The sequence below is a fragment of the Lutjanus erythropterus genome, chromosome 23 (genome assembly GCF_056507025.1).
Source record: "Lutjanus erythropterus isolate fLutEry1 chromosome 23, fLutEry1.hap2, whole genome shotgun sequence".
NCBI classification, from domain to species: domain Eukaryota; kingdom Metazoa; phylum Chordata; class Actinopteri; order Lutjaniformes; family Lutjanidae; genus Lutjanus; species Lutjanus erythropterus.
Genome location: NC_139339.1, coordinates 26,768,534 through 26,786,466, shown reverse-complemented (window position 1 = coordinate 26,786,466; position 17,933 = coordinate 26,768,534). Strand labels below are relative to the sequence as shown.

Sequence of the window (17,933 nt, the reverse complement as noted above, 5' to 3'; positions counted from 1 at the left end):
GTGTTTTGTGACGTGACGTTTTAGCTGGATGGAAAGAGGGTGAAACAAGTTCATTATCCCAAACCAATCACTCCTCATGACTAAAGTTAACCAATAAGACCAATGAAGGCATTAAGTACTAGCCAATCAGAGGAGGAGCAGGGTGAGTCATGGCTTTGCCCTGTGTGAAACAACCACAGTTAACAGCCTAATATATATATATTTTTTTTAAGATTAAACATCACATATTAGAGTGTCCTTTTATTTTGACAAGTCCAAACACACCTGTGCAATAATCCTGCATTTTAATCAGCATCTCTGTCTCAGCAAACATTCAAGTTTTTTTTTCTTCTAAATTTGTGAGTTTTTTCTTGTATAGATACCACTTTAATTTCAGAGACTGATAGAGATTTTTCTCACAGACGTGTGTCTTTATAATCTCCAAGAACAGTCACATTTTTCTCATGCAAATTTGTGATTTTTTCTTGTAAATTCACCGCATTAATCTCTGAGAATTTCTTAAGTTTTTTCACAAATGTGTGACTTTATCATCTCAAAGAATATTCAGGTTTTTGTCTCGCAAATGTGTGAGTTTTTCATGTAGATTTACCACTTATATTTCAGAAAATAACTTTTTTTCTCGTAAATTTACCACTTAAATGTCAGAGAATATCTGATATTTTTCTCACAAATTTGTGACTTTATAATCTCATGGAATGTTCAAGTTTTTCTCTTGGAAATTTGTGAATTTGTTGTGGTAGATATACCACTTTAATCTCAGGGAAAATTTGATATTTTTCTTATGAATTTGTGACTTTATAATCTCAGAGAACATTCAAGGTTTGGTCTTTCAATTTTGTCTGTTTTTTCGAGTAGATTTGCCACTTTAATTTTAGAGAATGTCTGAGATTTTTTCTCCTTAAATTTACCGCTTTAATGTCAGAAAGTTTCTGAGATTTTCTCACAAATTTGTGACTTTATAATCTCAAGGAACGTAACATTTAGAGTATTCTTTCATTGCGAGCAGTCCAAACACACCTGTGCAATAATCCTGCTCTTTAATAAGCTTCTCTCAGATGGATGGATTATAAAGGAGAGGCAAAGGAGAGGTGCTCACTAACATGGATTTTAACACATTTGTGAACAAAATTTGAGAGAAATAATCATTAAATATACTTCAACTCATGACTGAAATTACATCTGACATGACACTGACACAGTGAACTTGTTTTGTTGTACACTTTTCACATCATGTTGTTCCTCTTCAAGTCGACTGTTTTCTATATTGTATTATCAATAAATGTATGTGTTCTGAATGATCATTTAAATATAAAAACCTCTCACGCAGCTTCTGGACATTAAGTTATCTCTCCATCATGACAGTATGACAGCTGATAAAATGATATCAGTCATTTTAAATGAGAGCTGGCATTGTTCCTCCAGGACAGGAAATGTCCTCTGGGTCGATTTTCCTGGAGGCCAGACCTTCAGCTCTCCTTGTCATGTGACCTGGATAATGTCTTTTTTCCATTGGCAGGCACTCAGCAACAAAAGCCAGCACAGCATCTCCTACACACTGTCACGGAGCCACTCTGTCATTGTGGAGTACACCCATGACACCAACACAGACATGTTTCAGGTCAGTGTCTGCACACACACACACACACACACACACACACACACACACACTCACACACACACGTGCACATGTGCCATGCCAACTCGACATTTTATCTGTGACCTACTGCAAAAATAGGACGTTTGCAGCGGAGGCATGTCGACTGCAGAAAATGTCAAAATGTCATTAAAAAGAAGGATCACTAGATGAGAGAACTAAACCAAGCTGATGTCAGTTACCTGTTAAAAAATGGAGTCAGTAAAGTAATCCAAGTGTCACAATATTAAAGTAATGTAACTCTTACTTTTTGATTACCTCAGTCTACATTTTGGTGAAATTGTTTAGCTTAATATAGTGTTTTTAGGGCTGCAGCTAACCAATATTTTCATCATCAGACATTTTCTCGATTAATCGATCGATCTTTGGTCCATGAAATGTCAGAAAATGATGAAAATTTTTGATCAAAGCTCAAGATGACGTCCTCACATGTCTTGTTTTGTCCACAACTCAAAAATATTCAGTTTACTGTCAGAGAGGAGTGAAGAAACCAGGAAATATTCACATTTAAGAAGCTGAAATCAGAGAATTTTGACTTTTTTTAATTGAAAAATGGCTCAAAACGATTAATCGATTAATTAATCCTGTCACAATCTTGTCACTTGAAAAACAGGTCCTAACGTGGAGCAAACAGACGTATGTCAGGACCTGTTTTCCGAGTCTTTCCTGTAACAATTATTTTCATTATCTTTTAATCTTTCAATCATTTTCTCCATTGAGCAATTAGTTGTTTGGTCCATAAAGTGTCAGAAAAATTCCCAAGAAGACGTCCTCAAATGTTTTGTTTTGTTCACACCTCAAAAATATTCAGTGTACTGTCAGAGAGGAGTAAAGAAACAAGAAAATATTCAATTTAAGAAGCTGAAATCAAAGAATTTGACTTTTTTTTATTACAAAATGACTCAAAATGATTAATCGATTATCAAAATAGATGCAGATTAATTTAATAGTCAATTAATAATTGATTAATCACTGCAGCTCTGAGTGTTTTATGTTTGTTGTTTGGTTTATCAGTTTTTCTAGCTGTTCTTTCTCTTGTTGTGTGCAATTTGATTGATTGATTGATTGATTGTTTGATTGATTGATTGATTGTTTGTTTGATTGATTGATTGATTGATTGATTGATTGATTGATTGATTGATTTATTGATTTATTGATTGATTGATTGATTGATTGATTGATTGATTTAAAGACAACAAATGTTGAAATTTCCACTATTTATGTAATCCCATTACATGTAATCTGTTACTCCCAAACCTGCATGTAAACAAGTTTGAATATGGTCATTGATAAAAGAAACAGCACAGTTGTTTCTGCTAAAAATACCATCAAGTGAACTTTGTCAGTATCAATCATATAATTGTGGGTCTTTCATATTGTCACAGTAAACAGTAGTATTGTTTTATGATGTTGTTCTGGCTTCCACCCACAACACAAACCTGTAAAAACACCCTGAATTAAAAGTAGCCCTGCAGCCAATTTCTTTAGTGTAGTGAAACCCATAACTCTTCATCCTGGCGTTCATCAGTAATCTGTGCTGTTTCCACTCGCTCATGAAGCAGGCTGAAAGATGTCTGATGCTCGCTCCCCACAACAGTGTATTATTGGTGCCATTGTAGGTTTAAATAAATTGGGGAAGGGGTGATATTCTGAGAAAACACTTAACAATTAAATTCATAAATTAATGAGATTTTTTTTATTATTATTATTTTCTGAGATTATGAGATTAAAGAGTTAAACTGAGTTTTTTTTTCTCAAGTTTTTTCTTGTAGATTTACCTCTTTAATTCCAGAGAATATCCTTTGTTTTCTCTTAACTTTACCACTTTAATCCCAGAGAATTTCTGAGATGTTTCTCACAAATGTATCACTTTAAAATCTCAGAGAATATTCAAGTTTTAGTCTTGTAAATTTTTCTTGTAGATTTTCCACTTTAATTTCATAGAATTAAAGAAAATTAAAGACAAAACAAATATAATGACTGCAGTAAATATGAAGCTTTAGGCAACAACCCTTTTCAAAGATGTCCATTTGTGTTTGTAGATTTCATGTTGAGATTTTCTTTGATAAACTGCATGACTCAATTATTGGAAAAATCAAAGGTGAATCTTAAATTGGATTAACTATTTGGATGAATAATCAGTTATACAGTATAGATGTACAACGTAATTGAAAAATTTAAGAGCCAGCCTAAGCTTAGCTAAGCTAAGTACGTCCTGACATATTAGCATGAGACCGATATCCATCATCTCATCTCACTCTTCACAAAGAAAATTAAGAAGTATATTTGCCGAAACAGTGAACTACTCCTTTAAGTTGTTGTTTTCATACTTTGATATTCAGTCAAAGAGTCTGTGTAGAATCAAGGACCAAAATGCAGCAGGCCTACACATCTTTGAGTGAGTGAACAGCTGATGTGTGAGCAGATTTGTCAGACTTCTGGAGAATGCCGCACCATGACGGAGCGGGGCAGTGAAGGCATCAGAGACATTCAGAGGAAGGGAGTGAAGAGGGAGTGAAGAGGGAGTGAAGAGGGAGTGAAGAGGGAGTCAAGAGGGAGTGCAGGAACCAAAGTATGAGCCAGAAGGAGGGAAGACAAAAGACGGAGGAGATAAAATATACAAGAGAAGATGAGTCAGACCTGTCTGCTCTCAGCAGCTCCTCCAACCACCTTCTCTCATCATCAAGGAGATCCACACAGAGCCGTGACTCCAGCAGACGGAATCAACAGGCAGCACTCCACAATCATCCACACGTCTGTCTCCCTCCCTCTGTCTGTCTGTCTGTCTGTCTGCTGGGTTAAAGGGTCAGTTCACCCACATTACAGCAAAACAGAACATCTTCCTCACTTTCCTACTTTGTTTTGATTTTCCCACGCCCAATAAACTTGTGACAACACCAGTGCTACGGATTAAACTGGACATTTTATAAGAAAAGCAATCATGGAGCCCATCGGCTATTATCTGAAAATGACTTAGCCTCTGGGGGCAATGGCTAATGTTTCATGGCTTCCAGTGTATATCCAGATTAAAGATATCCAGGCCAAGACTTGACACAATTTGACTTGAGATGTAAGAACGGTTTTAGAGTTGAGACACGACAGACGACAGACAGAATACTTCTGTTACCAAAATCTTGTCCCTTGCCTACAGATTCTGCATTCACATGCAGATATCTGTTTATAAAGATTATAAGAAAAGATATTTGTCAGTGGTGCTCAGTATCTGTAGAGTGCTGACTTTGATCTTTAACATAAGATCTTTAGATCTTCCTCTTACAAAACAAATGTTTAGATGGTTGGTTCATTATAAAGTAGTTGTCAGGTCTATCAGACATCCTCCACACTGACCCCAGCAACTGAAGCTGACGTCCTCAGACAAGTTGTAAAGTTCAATAAGGGCATGCTGGTTGTAATGTCAAGGCCTGCTTGGATTATAAATAATAGTAATCAATTTTATTTTCATGCCACATTTCATACAAGAAATGCAGCCCAAAGTGCTTTGCAACAAAGAATTTACATGCAACAAGTGTTTCACATAAAACAGACATAGAATTAACATAAAAACAGGAATATTATGCCATAATTTATGTAAATGAGATGATGAATAAAACTCACATGTAAAAATAAGAAAAGATGAGAACAGAGTAGAATGAATAAAACTGACTAGGTAATGCTAGTAAAACTAAGATTAAATATAGATTTAAAAAAAAACAGAAGGCATAACATGAAATAGAAAGTGAAATCTGAAGTGCGAAACAAAATGCAGAGCAGAGTCTCATTCCTGGATCAGGAACATCATAGCTTGTTAAAGGCTAAAATGAAGAAATAAGGTTTTAACTTTCTTTTAAAAAATATGTATCAAGCTGATTTCTCTGCATTCCAGAGCTTTTGGGCGTAACCGACCAAGGCCACATCCCCGACTTTCTTTCTGCTGTTTCTGGGAAGCTCCAATAAACCAGCGTCAGACTTTCAGTGTTTGAATTTGAATTTGAATTTGAATTTATCGAAGGATAGCCCCTTGAGATGTAGCATCTCATTTTCGAGGGGGTCTTGAAGGCTAAATAAATCTGAAGTCTGCTTAAGAAAAAGGTCACTAGATCCAGCCATCTTTAACAGCTTTAGCCCTGTCTCCAAACGTCCATTCCTGACCAGTGTTCTAGGAAAAACAGTTGCAGAACAGGTCATTTCATTTATGCCCAGACGGGGTGAACACTGCTCAAATTGCCCCCTGATCTTCTTTTAGCAGCTGACTCTGGCCTCACGCTTTTATCTCACACTTTGATACCATAGATCAGTCGTTCCCAGAGACTGGGTCGTGACCGATTCATAGTCAATTAATAGTTGCAGTTCTTGTCAAGATAATATAAGGTGTTGCAGAAATGGCAGTAAAAATGGTAAGGAACATTCATTTGTGCACAAATTAAGTGTCTTGTGCAATGGTTTGTCATTTTTAAAAACGGGTCACAAGAAAAAAAAAAGTTTGGCAAACAGTGCCATAGATCATTCAATTTTAACTAAGCATCTGAAAAATGGGTCAGCATTTTTGGCTCTGTATTATACTAGTTTTACTCGTATCTCCGCAATAGGATTTTTAGTTTTGCCGGTGGAGTACCTCAGGGATCAGTCTTTGGTCCCCTGCTTTTCTCCATCTACATGTTACCACTAGGACACATTATCTGCAGACACAATATTAGTTTCCACAATTTTTTACACAAATGACACACAGCTTTATGTCTCTTTTGACCACACCACTAACAACCAATCAGTCTCTGACAGGGCGTGCCTGAATGAAGTCAGGATCTACCTGTTGAATAATTTCCTTCAACTGAATACAGAGAAATCCAAAGTGATTCACCATACGTAACCATATCTCATCACAACTCAGTTCATCCTCCAACAGTGATACCTCTAGCTGCAGAAATCTTGGTGTCATTTTTTATAATAATCTCACATCTAAATTAGCATTTCAATTTCAATCTACCAGACTCAAATTCACAAATTCAGCAAAGGGGTACACATAACCCTATGTTTAGCTTCACCACACTGGCTACCTGTGTGTTTTAGAATTGATTTTAAGATTTTAATCATCACTTTTAAGGCCCAGATGGAACTGACTTCTGAATATATCAATTACTGCCTAATTCCATATCAGCCTGAGAGATTCTCTGCTGGGTCCCCTTCAGAGATCCCAAGATCTAGACTGAAAACCAGGGGCAACCAGGCCACATATGTTTCTGAGGCTATGTAGTTCCAAGGTAGAAATCTCAGAGGCAGATATTTGAAATTCTGGGCAAATAAAACCAAAACTGTTGACATGGCTAGATATTGCAAGAAGAAAGATGTATATGAAATATGATTTCTGTAGTTTGGGTGAAACAGCCCTTTAATAAAATCATGATTCTACATGAATATTGTTCATTGTTCTGTAATACTGATGCGTCTCTCTTGATGTTCTCAGATTGGCCGGTCCACAGAGAGCATGATCGACTTTGTGGTGACGGACACAGCGGGCAGCGGCAGCGGTCAGGGCGGGGGTTCTGGAGGGGAGGGTGGCGGCGGAGGCCAGTCGGCCCAGAGCACCATCTCCCGCTACGCCTGCCGGATCATGTGCGAACGCAGCGCTCCCTACACGGCCCGCATCTACGCCGCCGGCTTCGACTCCTCCAAGAACATCTTCCTAGGGGTGAGTGCTCTCCTCCGTGGGTGCCAGGCTTCTCCTGGTGAGCTACACGGGGGACTGGTAACCATGGCAACCATGGCGAGAGCGACAGCAGGGACAGGGCTGCGCCACCCACGGGTGACATCATAGCTGTGAGGATGGGTGTCAGTGCATGTGACCTGGCCTGAGGAAGCATGAGAGAGGAAGGAGCAGTGTTCTCCACGTGTGTGTGTGTGTGTGTGTGTGTGTGTGTGTGTGTGTGTGTGTGTGTGTGTGTGTGTGTTGGTGGTGGTGGTGTTAGTCATGTGTGTTATGAAAGTCTTTTGCTGTAATGTTCTGCTTCTGGTCGTATGTCAGTGTCTAAAGTTACTGGCGAGATCTGTGTCTGATTACATAACCAGTCAGTGAACATACTACATATTATAACATGCAATATATCAGTGCGTCCTGAAACACTCTGTGTTTGGTACTGTATGTGAAGATCAAAAAATATTTTGATGCTTTCTTACAAAAACAAGAGAGAGTCCTTTGTTTAATCCGTTCATCCACCACATCCTTCTTGCTTTCTCACTCTGTGTAGCTAAACTAGGAAGTCAGGTTTAAATAGCCAAACAGCTGCCATGTGAATATTTTTACCCACATGCAAAGAGATTCAAATAAATAGATTTTTTAGGGTGGGGCAGATGGTATTAGCACCCAGGTGTCAGCAGCCATGGTGAACTAGCTAATGTGGTTATTTACACCCATATGGCAGGACCATGATCTTTTCCTACACCTAACTAGGTACTTTTATTTCCTTAACCTAAACAAACGGAAAAAATAAGAAAAAATAAAAAAATAAGAAATTAACTAACCCCCCTTTCATACATGCACTGCAACTCTGCAGTTATCTGGAAACCACCTGGAGGTGCTCTATGTGTGAACACAGATATCACATTTTTTTGCCGGGACTTATCCCTGCCATCTACCTAGCCCTAAGTTCAGATGAGCCTCATGTGTGAACAGAGCAAGTCACTGTCTGAAGCGCACCATTGCACATGTTGATGATGCTGGACAGTGTGCAGTTGCTCACCTGTAAAGCCACTGACAGTTTAGTTTTCATACAGACTATCTGCTGATCAGTATCCGCTTACATTGGTCTAATATGTTACTGCCTGACACTGGTAAAAAAAAAAAAAACAGGAACTAGCCTTTAACAGAAAGCAGCACACTGCATGTTCATTAACGCAGCACAGTCATGCACCATCAAGCTAACTCAGCAGTCCTCGTCTGCTCTCTGACTTGCTGTATCTCCAGTTCAGTGAGCAGGCCTGTCTGGAGCCTGACCCTGCTGCACAGTTCAGCTTACAGCAGCTACAGGCTAATTATGAAAGCTAACCCCAACCCCAACCCATCTGGATATCAGAATGTAAAAGATTTCAAATGAACCAACCCCTGTGCTGTACGTGTATTTGTCCTTCCTCAGTTAGTGGCCTGTTCTTTGATATATTTGAGGATATGAGAGCTTCCAGACCACAGCTGATGCTCCTGGGCCGGGGCGGTCTAAAACGTGACATGGAGGTACACAAAGCCATGCAAACCAATAATAGCCCTTTCTCATGACAGCATGACTTCATCCCATGCAAGATTCATCAGGACCCCCGACAACTAGGCCAGCAGTCAGAGAGATAACGTCAGCAACACACACACACACACACACACACACACACACACACACACACACCACGACTGAGGCTTGTATAACTCCCTCAGCCATCAGGACCACATTTACACTGATCTATGGAGCAAATATTGTCCTTTTATTAAAAATCAGGCTCTGTGCTTCACCTCTGAACCGTATGATGGATGTGGATGTGGAGATATGGGCCTGAGCTAGACAGCAGTTGGCCTGTGGTGCTTGATGTGCCCAAAAAAAAAAACAAACTCAACAGCAATGTCTCAGTCCAGAAATCGGTTACTCGAGATAATCCACTCACCTTGTTGTGAGCAGTCTCATGCAGGAACTACTTTTTTCCTGCCATTTGTTGCCTGTATCACTCCACAGAACGCAGCGTGTGTGTACTCATGTGGGAGACAACGCAGGATGTAAATTTTAATGGCAGCCTCCTCAGCTGAGCTGTAACGTTAGCACCTCTGAGCTACCTGAGCCGAGGTTTAGCTCGTCACCCCAAATCACCTTTGATTGAATAAATTCATATCCACGCCCTCTGGATTAAATTTTTTCCTTCCAGATACCGATTTCGATTCCAGAACTTTGTGTATCAGTATATGTATATGTGTACATATATTAGACAAACTAAAACCAGTGTAAACTAATCCTAATTTTGTTAGCATATTGGTAGTAATAACAATTATTGCTGTGATGTTATTGTTGTATGGCCTCGCTCAGATTTTAAAAAATCTGGCTTTCATGACGTTACTGGGAAGTAGCAGGGTCTGATTTCAGGGCTAGTAGATTACATGATAATGTAACAGTGCATATACTTGTCTACTTGCCAATACCTGATCCACCAAATTTTAGGCTGTATCGGAGCTATTTCTGATACTGGTGTACTGGTATCAGTATCAGAACATGTCTTTCCTTAAAACAGAAGGCATACTTGACGTATTACTTGATACTATATAAACGTATCAAAGGAACTCACAAAAACGTTTGCGTGACTTATTACTATTTAGTTAGCCTGCTACCATATTTTTTAGCTATTTTTAAAGTCTATTTTTTTTCTGGCTACTTGGGGGCAGTGGAACAAAGTAAAAACACAACATTAACATATTGTTTCCTTGTCATGTTAATATGGCTAATGTGTTAGCAAACAGCAGACATGTAGCAACATTAGCATTTATTTGGATTTTCTGAATATCTAATAAGTGTATATAAGAAATCAATATCACACTCTGGCTCTTTAGCTACTACATGTTCCACTGTGTTCATCAGCTAGTCTCTAACATCCTGAACATAATCCATTCATTCTTGAGAACTGGGACAAAACTGTATTTTGAGGGGTTTTGATTTTTCTTCTTTCTTCAGTTATGCTGGAAAATGTATTTTAAAAGATCAAACTCGCTTGTAAACCTTGTAATGAGCAAACTTCCTTGTGATTACATTTTTTATTGAATGTATATATCAACTGATAGAGTTAACAAAATGTTACAATTTTTTTCATTTCACAGCATAGTCATAGTGAGCAGCCATTTTACTTTTAAAGTTGCTCAGAGTCGTCTTAATGCTAATCAAAATACACATTTTTAAACCATAATTCTTATTAGTTTTTATTTAGAAGGCCTACAATGTTGACATGTTATGTTTGAGACACATCTGAAACAATATTATTTAACGGATTTGTTAAAAAATAAAAAGTTGACTAGCACTTGAGCAGTGTTCCTGCCTTTTTGAAACCAGGAAGTGGGACAGGGGTCCTTAGGGTGTTGATAAACCTTTTCATGCCTGATTAAACTGTTTTTTTGCAAAATTTTGATGGAGCCAGAAATTGGGGACACAACTTTAAAGGGCCAAGATTTTCAGAACAATTCTATGTAATTGTTAGCTTTAGATTTTGAAAGCTTTCAACACATTTTACAATTGAAGTTGTGAATTCTTGTCTGGGACAAGGGTGTTTAAATTTTCACCATTATGTTTTTTTTGTTGTTGGTGGTTTTTTGGGGGTACAACATGATTTTGTCCCAATTCTCAAAAATGTCTGAAGAGTCCACTTGGAGGACACGTTTTACACATGTGCAGACAGTATTCAGTAGCTCATGTATTGGTCTTGTGGACAAGCTGCTGACGTGTCCCTGCAGTCACAACAAATTGGAGGGACGTGGATGTCTGCACAGAGCCTCCACCTACAACCACTGATGATAAAATGTAGGTCACGCTGACCCTCACGTACTCGCAGACACAGAAAGATTAATTTTAGCTTAACTGTGTCTGTCCGCTGTTTGGTGCCAAGCAGGTGGAGTTCAGTGGGTTTATCAGACCTCTGTCACTGGAAAAAACAGCTGCTGCTGGAAACTAAGCTGATGAAGAGGACAGGAACTGAGCCAAAGCAGGAAGTTTTGGGACAAAAAACCAAAACAATGAACCAAAACTGACATAAAAGCTCTGTAGCTCTTATTACACAGTCACATATTTGAATCTGTATAATATAATATTGATAAACGCACCTTAAACTAAATATTAAAGGAGTGATTTGTAGCAATTGCATGTAGAAAAATGAGCACAGCCGTCCAAATAGTGCATTGGGAGCCGTAGACTGTATATTAAATAGGTTGAAATCCTGTTCCTCTCCAAGCTCCAGCCGGCTGCAGGAACCCTGCAGGACTGCAGGACACATACAACATCATAAATTGACTATAACAGGTGACAACGAGTCCTCCACTGTAAGTTGATCAGCTGTATAAAACTGTCAGTTGTCTTTTGATGTAAAGTTCAGTCTGTTATCCTACAATCAAAAGCCCACTGCTCTGAAAATACACACTCAACCTCCATTAACATTTTGCTCGATTTAACAGTTATAAACATCTACACCTTCTACAAGATTATTAATGATTTCTTACAACTCGTAGACAGGCACTTACTCATGCTACACACATTCGGCATAAATTTGAACTCTAATTAATATAAAACAGGTAAACAAAAACTGTTATTCCACCCCAGAATACAAATTTCAACTGGCTGGAGCACTGTTGTCAAAGTCTTTGGACTTAACGTGTTTCCTTGATCTCTGATGGTCATTTTATGTTTTATCACAGTAAATATATTACAGATTTCTCCTTTCACCTGCCACTTTCCTAACTTCTTTTCCTCCAAAGCAGCTACAGCCTGCAGCATTCAATTGTTTTTTCACTGCGTCGGCCCTTTAAAAGCTTTTTTTAAATGAAGCCACACATGCCAGAAATCTGCTGTTTCATTCCATGAGAGCTAATTTGTGTTCATAACACATCGTTTCGTTCTCTCACAGGGATGGTTTATTCTTAGCGTGGGTGCATCTCTGTGCATTAGTCAGTACAGTAGTCACTCTGTGCGCAGCTAAATTTAGCAGCTCAGAAGAGCAACGTTGGCTGTTTTTCTAGCCAGCCACCTCTGACATCCACCTCCACTATCATCCCTCTGTGCCTCCCCATCATCCCCCTAACCTGTGCATCTGTGTGTGTCTGTGTGTGTGTGTGGTGGGGGTCTCTCAGGAGCGTGCTGCCAAATGGAGGACGTCGGATGGTTTGATGGACGGCCTGACCACCAACGGCGTGCTGGTGATGCACCCGGCAGGGGAGTTTGTGTCTGAGCCTGCTCCAGGCGTCTGGAGGGAGATCTCAGTGTGTGGAAACGTCTTCGCCCTGAGGGAGACCCGCTCCGCCCAACAGAGGGGAAAACTGGTAAGCTGAAGGGGGCTGATGGGAAATGGAGTGTCTAAAATGAGGTCTGAGGTTAACTATTACAAACAGTGAACACCGTCTTGATAAGTGCTGTTGCATCACCTGCATGTTCTACACTGTAAAAAAGTAAAAAAAATTATGAAACTCTTAAGTTTTAAGTTTAACCAACTACTAATCTTTTTCAGGGCATTATGAATGAATGAATGAATGATTGAAGTAATGATTATATTCATCATTGATTAATCTGTCGATTATTTTCTCAACTAATCAATTAGTTGTTTGGTTCATAAAATGGTGAAAAATGTTGATCAAAGCTCAAGATGATGTCCTCAAATGTCTTGTTTTGTCCACAACTCAAAAATATTCAGTCAGAGTATTTAGATGCAGATTAATTAATAACAGATTAATCCCTGAGTGTTTTATGTTTGTTGTTTGGATTATTAGTTTGTCCAGCTGTTCCTTCCTTTGTTTTGCACAATTTATTAATAGATTGACTGATGATTAAAAGATAAAACATGGTGAAATTTCCAGTAGAGGCCATGATAATGAATTGCCAGCTGTGTGTGCACTGTGCATGGTAGGATATTGTTCTTTATTTTAAAATTATAATCCTACTAATGAACACCGGTTTTACTAAATGTATCTGTAATCTGATTAGGTCTTTTTTTATCTGTAATGGAATACAGTAATCTTTGTGTTGTATCTAGATAATGTAAACCTGTTACATGTAATCAGTTACTCACTAAACCTGTACAGCAGGTTCCCGAGTGTCCTCAGATCAAATCAAAGCGATGGTCCTTGTTGAATGTCCCTCTCGTCTCTGCAGAGCCCGATTAAAAAACACACTGAGCACACATGGATCAGAAAGGACAAATTCATTCATGCAACAAATGATTAGGTACCAACCTAAAAAAAAATCCATGATGTATTAAAATGACTGCTGCTTAATTAATTATGTCATCTTGTCCTCATGTTCATGTGAAGGTAGCTGATGGAAGCTGTAGACACCTGAGCACTGGAGCAAACAGAGCAGCTGCACCCTCACTGTTAGACTTGGTGGAGAAAACGTGTTTCAACAACTACATCGCCTGATCATACAACTTTAGAGCTACGCCAAGGCAAAGTCTTTGCCATCCCACCAAGTTTAGATAAAATCAAACATGACTTAATGTCATCTAGATTTAATTTATCTTTAATATAATCAGAGAGCCGGTGCTTTCTCTCCTGCACCTGGTTTGTCCTGCAATAAACCAGGTAGTTACTTTGTACTTACACAGCATGTATCTGATCCACCAACCAGCACTTATTTCAATGAGAAATCCCAGCCTTAGCCCAGCAAACCAGCAGAGGCTGGTAGCAAGTTTAGGTGACAAAATCCAGAATCTAAAGTTGTAATTTGTCCAGAAATACAGTTTCTCTTTATATTTTATTGATTATATTGATGCCGAATTGACGAGAAGACAATCAACATATTAGGTCTTTGATCTTGTGTTTCTACAGTTAACTGTTTTCACTGAGATGTAAAAGATTGTTAAAATGTCATGTTTCTTAAAGGGAGTTTGGTGCGATATTTTCCCTGGAGAGTGCAGGGAGCTTTAGTTTAATTCAAACTGCTAATGTGTTTACTTATTAACATTCTGCCATGACTACAGAAACACAAGGTAACTGCTACAGTATGATAAGGTTGTTTGACATTAACAGCACTTAGTTTGGTTTGATTAATGGTTTAATAATGTGTGTATTGATTAGTGACGGTGATCAGGCTAATTATCAGCTAATTGTAGTGTTTATAACAGCAGTATGCAGTAAATGGTTGCCCTTTGTGTGTGTTTATGTGTCGCTCAGTGCTGAAAGTACAGAGAAAAACTAATATTTTTTTTAAATTACAGTGCAATATACTGAGCTTTATTGGTCATGACTGAGACTGTATATTACAGGAAATGGCTCTTTCACGTGTTCAATCAAATGAAACTTTTCTTGCCATACTGATTTGCACCCCCACTTTTAACTACAACAAGGCATGGAACATGATGGAAACACAAACTGATTCACATTTTCCAGAAGTTTCAGACTTAAAACTTGCTGGAAACATAAAAGTCATACTGTACAATCCACAGGTCCACTCCTGTACTGACTGGTCTGCAGACCTGCTGCTGGTGGTGGTTTTGTGTTGTGATGGGTGTTAACTGTGTGAAACAGAACTAGTTGAGCACAGTGCCATCATGTGGTGGTGGAGAAGGAGAATGCTAGAAGGTTCCCTGGTACAGAGTGTATCAGTGCAGAGTGTTCCCACTTTAACAAAGCCTCCAGTACTGAAATAAATCACCAGGGCCTGTTGCACCAATGAGACTTACGTCTGGTCTTAACTTGGTCTAACCTAAGATCTTAGGCCTCGTCAGGAGCAGTGTAAAGTCAAAATGTAGGTGAATAATACAGATATATACAGCCTCTAGTCACAGATAACTTCTATTTTGTGCTGTGAACACAGAGACAAGTTATTCAGCAGAACTGAGTGGAAAATTAAAGCAGTACACTTGTCAGTCACATATAACATCAGACATAAGAATCAAACACCATTTGCAGAATTTGCAAGAAACCCCAAATAATGAAGAATTTGTTGCAGTAAATTTATTGGGACAAAGTTTAAGTTCCTCCTCACTCAACAACTCTTAAAACTGCATGATTTTTGAATGGAGTCTGGGGATGCTGCAGTCACTGGATCAATGGTGAAGTCAGTTGAAACAGTGTCTCACTAACATCTGTCCTTCTCTCTAACCTGAACAATTATTTGTTTGTTATTGTTTTTTTATTTGTTTATTATTAATTACATTGGACTAATCAGCAGTCAGCATTTTCTTCTTCTGGGTGTACAGCTGGAGTAATTTCCTTACCTCAATGTGAAATTAAATTGCTTATTTTTATCTTTGATCCTCCATAACTTTGCTGCAAAATAGAAATAATTAGCTACAAATCAGCAAGACAGCAGAATATTGTTAGCAATGTATCCTAGTAACGCACGCTGCTAGACCACAGCCATAGTGTTGTGGGCATTCACATGAATGCAAATCACTAAGACTGGGTGTAGTCGAGGCTAGGCTCAAGTCTCACTGTACACTCAACACTGTAAAAACACAAAAGTTGAGAAGAAGAAAAAATTCAAGGCAATGTACTGCTTTAGATTTTTGCCCTCTTAAGATAAACTTTAATCTTTTAGTCTTTGAGAAACCCAGAAATTTAAAAAAATGATTTAGTATTAAACTGATAGAGAATGATAGTTACAATTTTAATATTTTCAATTGAAACCATTTAATTTTTAGGCATCAAAATAATGACACCTCACTTTGACCAATTTTTAAGACTTTTTCTTTGTTTTTTGTTTTTTTGAATTTCTAAATCTCAAAGATTTAAGTTCGTCTCATGAAGAAAAGTAAATTATCAAAAGATTCTTGGTCGCCAAAACTTTTTGTTTTTAGTTGAGTTTGAGTTGGGCTCAGAACTCAAAAATCTATTGCAGTACGTTGCCTTGAAATTTTGATTTATCTCAGCTGTTATTTTTTACAGTGCAGCTGCTCTGTCCTGACAGCCCTCTGATGGAGACTGATGTCCCCTCTCTTCTTCTTCTCTTTCATCCTCTGTCCTCCTTTCAAGGTTGAGAATGAGTCCAACACCCTGCAGGACGGCTCTCTGATTGATCTTTGCGGGGCCACCCTGCTGTGGAGGACCCCCGCCGGACTGCGTCACACCCCTACCCTCAAACAGCTGGAGTCCCTCCGCCAGGAGCTAAACGCCGCCCGGCCCCAGTGTCCCGTGGGCTTCAACACGCTGGCCTTCCCCAGTCTGGCCCAGCGCGAGATCGTCGACAAGAAGCAGCCGTGGGTCTACGTCAACTGCGGCCACGTGCACGGCTACCACAACTGGGGCTACCGCAAGGACAAGGGCCCCGCCGGCCCCGGGGGCACGGCGCCGGCCAGCACCGGGGAGAGGGAGTGCCCCATGTGCCGGCGAGTGGGCCCCTACGTGCCGCTGTGGCTGGGCTGTGAGGGAGGGCTGTACCTGGACGCCGGGCCCCCCACTCACGCCTTCTGCCCCTGCGGCCACGTGTGCTCAGAAAAGACAGTGGTGGGATGGAGCCAGATCCCGCTGCCCCACGGCACCCACGCCTTCCACGCCGCCTGCCCCTTCTGTGGCACCTGGCTGACAGGGGAGCAGGGCCACATCAAACTCATCTTCCAGGGCCCCGTCGACTGAAGCTCAGAGCCGGGGGCCACTCAGAGGAGACTGATGGAGGACTGGACGGAGGTAAAGACTGTGTGCGAGGACACAATGTGGACACTTTGTGTGGGACGAAGACTGTTGACATGATGCAATAGTAGATTGCCAAGGCTTCACATGGAATATGAAGTGTACGGAGACTCTGTAAATAAATTGTGTTGAAATGAACACACGTGTTGTGAGCTTTTGTTCTCCTCTTTAGTCTCAGAACACGACACTTCAAAAAATAAGTTCCTCTGCTGCCTTAAAAGTGTGAGTTGGCTGAACTTAATTTAAATAATTAGTTCAAAGTTGTCTAATAATTGTGTTTCTTTTAAAATTTAATTTGATGAGTTGAGCGAACTCACAGCCATGAATTCATTTAGTCATCATTTCAAATCAGAACAACACGTTTGTGAGTTCTGAATTTGTGTAAAAATAGAAACTATAAATTTTCAGTCGCATCAACTTCAGAATAATAAAATCATACTTATGTATGTTTAGTTAATGAGAAAAAATTAGTTGATTATACTAAATTCCTGGATGATGCTGTTAAGTTGGAGCGTGATAGCCTTACTTTGAAATGTAGTCAGTTTCTGATTCAGTAATGTAATCCATTGGATTAGAAAATAATGTAATCTAATTTAAATGCTTCTGGATTACCTTTGAGTAGCATCAAAATCAAACATTGAATATATTATACTTTATACTAAAAACAATGGACACAGCCACGATGCCAATAAAAAGCATTTTGCATATTAACATTTGCAGTTCACAATGTTCATCTTCCATTTTTTATCATAAATAAGAAGGAATAAAAACTCCATAAATAGTATCCATAAATCAGCATTAAAAAAACTAGTCGAGTCACCATTAACAAAACTTGCAACCTGAGAGGAGTGACTTCTGTTGAACATATTCAGCCTATATATTCTTTATAATAAAACAAAATACTAAAATATTCAGAGTATATATATAATATTTATAATCAAAGTA

At 39.1% G+C, this 17,933-nt stretch overlaps 1 protein-coding gene across 3 annotated transcripts in view; it reads left to right on the top strand.

Annotated features, from left to right (window-relative positions):
• The window catches only part of peli3 (pellino E3 ubiquitin protein ligase family member 3), a 58,233-nt gene extending 41,107 nt beyond the window's left edge, over positions 1-17,126 (top strand). For all 3 annotated transcript variants that reach the window (XM_084712536.1, XM_084712535.1, XM_084712534.1), the window contains exons 4-7: positions 1,517-1,618; positions 7,113-7,337; positions 12,498-12,686; positions 16,335-17,126. In XM_084712536.1, the coding sequence (XP_084568662.1) occupies positions 1,517-1,618; positions 7,113-7,337; positions 12,498-12,686; positions 16,335-16,934 (1,116 nt within the window). In that variant the 3' untranslated portion in view covers positions 16,935-17,126. The remainder of the gene's footprint in view (positions 1-1,516; positions 1,619-7,112; positions 7,338-12,497; positions 12,687-16,334) is intronic.
• Positions 17,127-17,933: the final 807 nt, after the last annotated feature.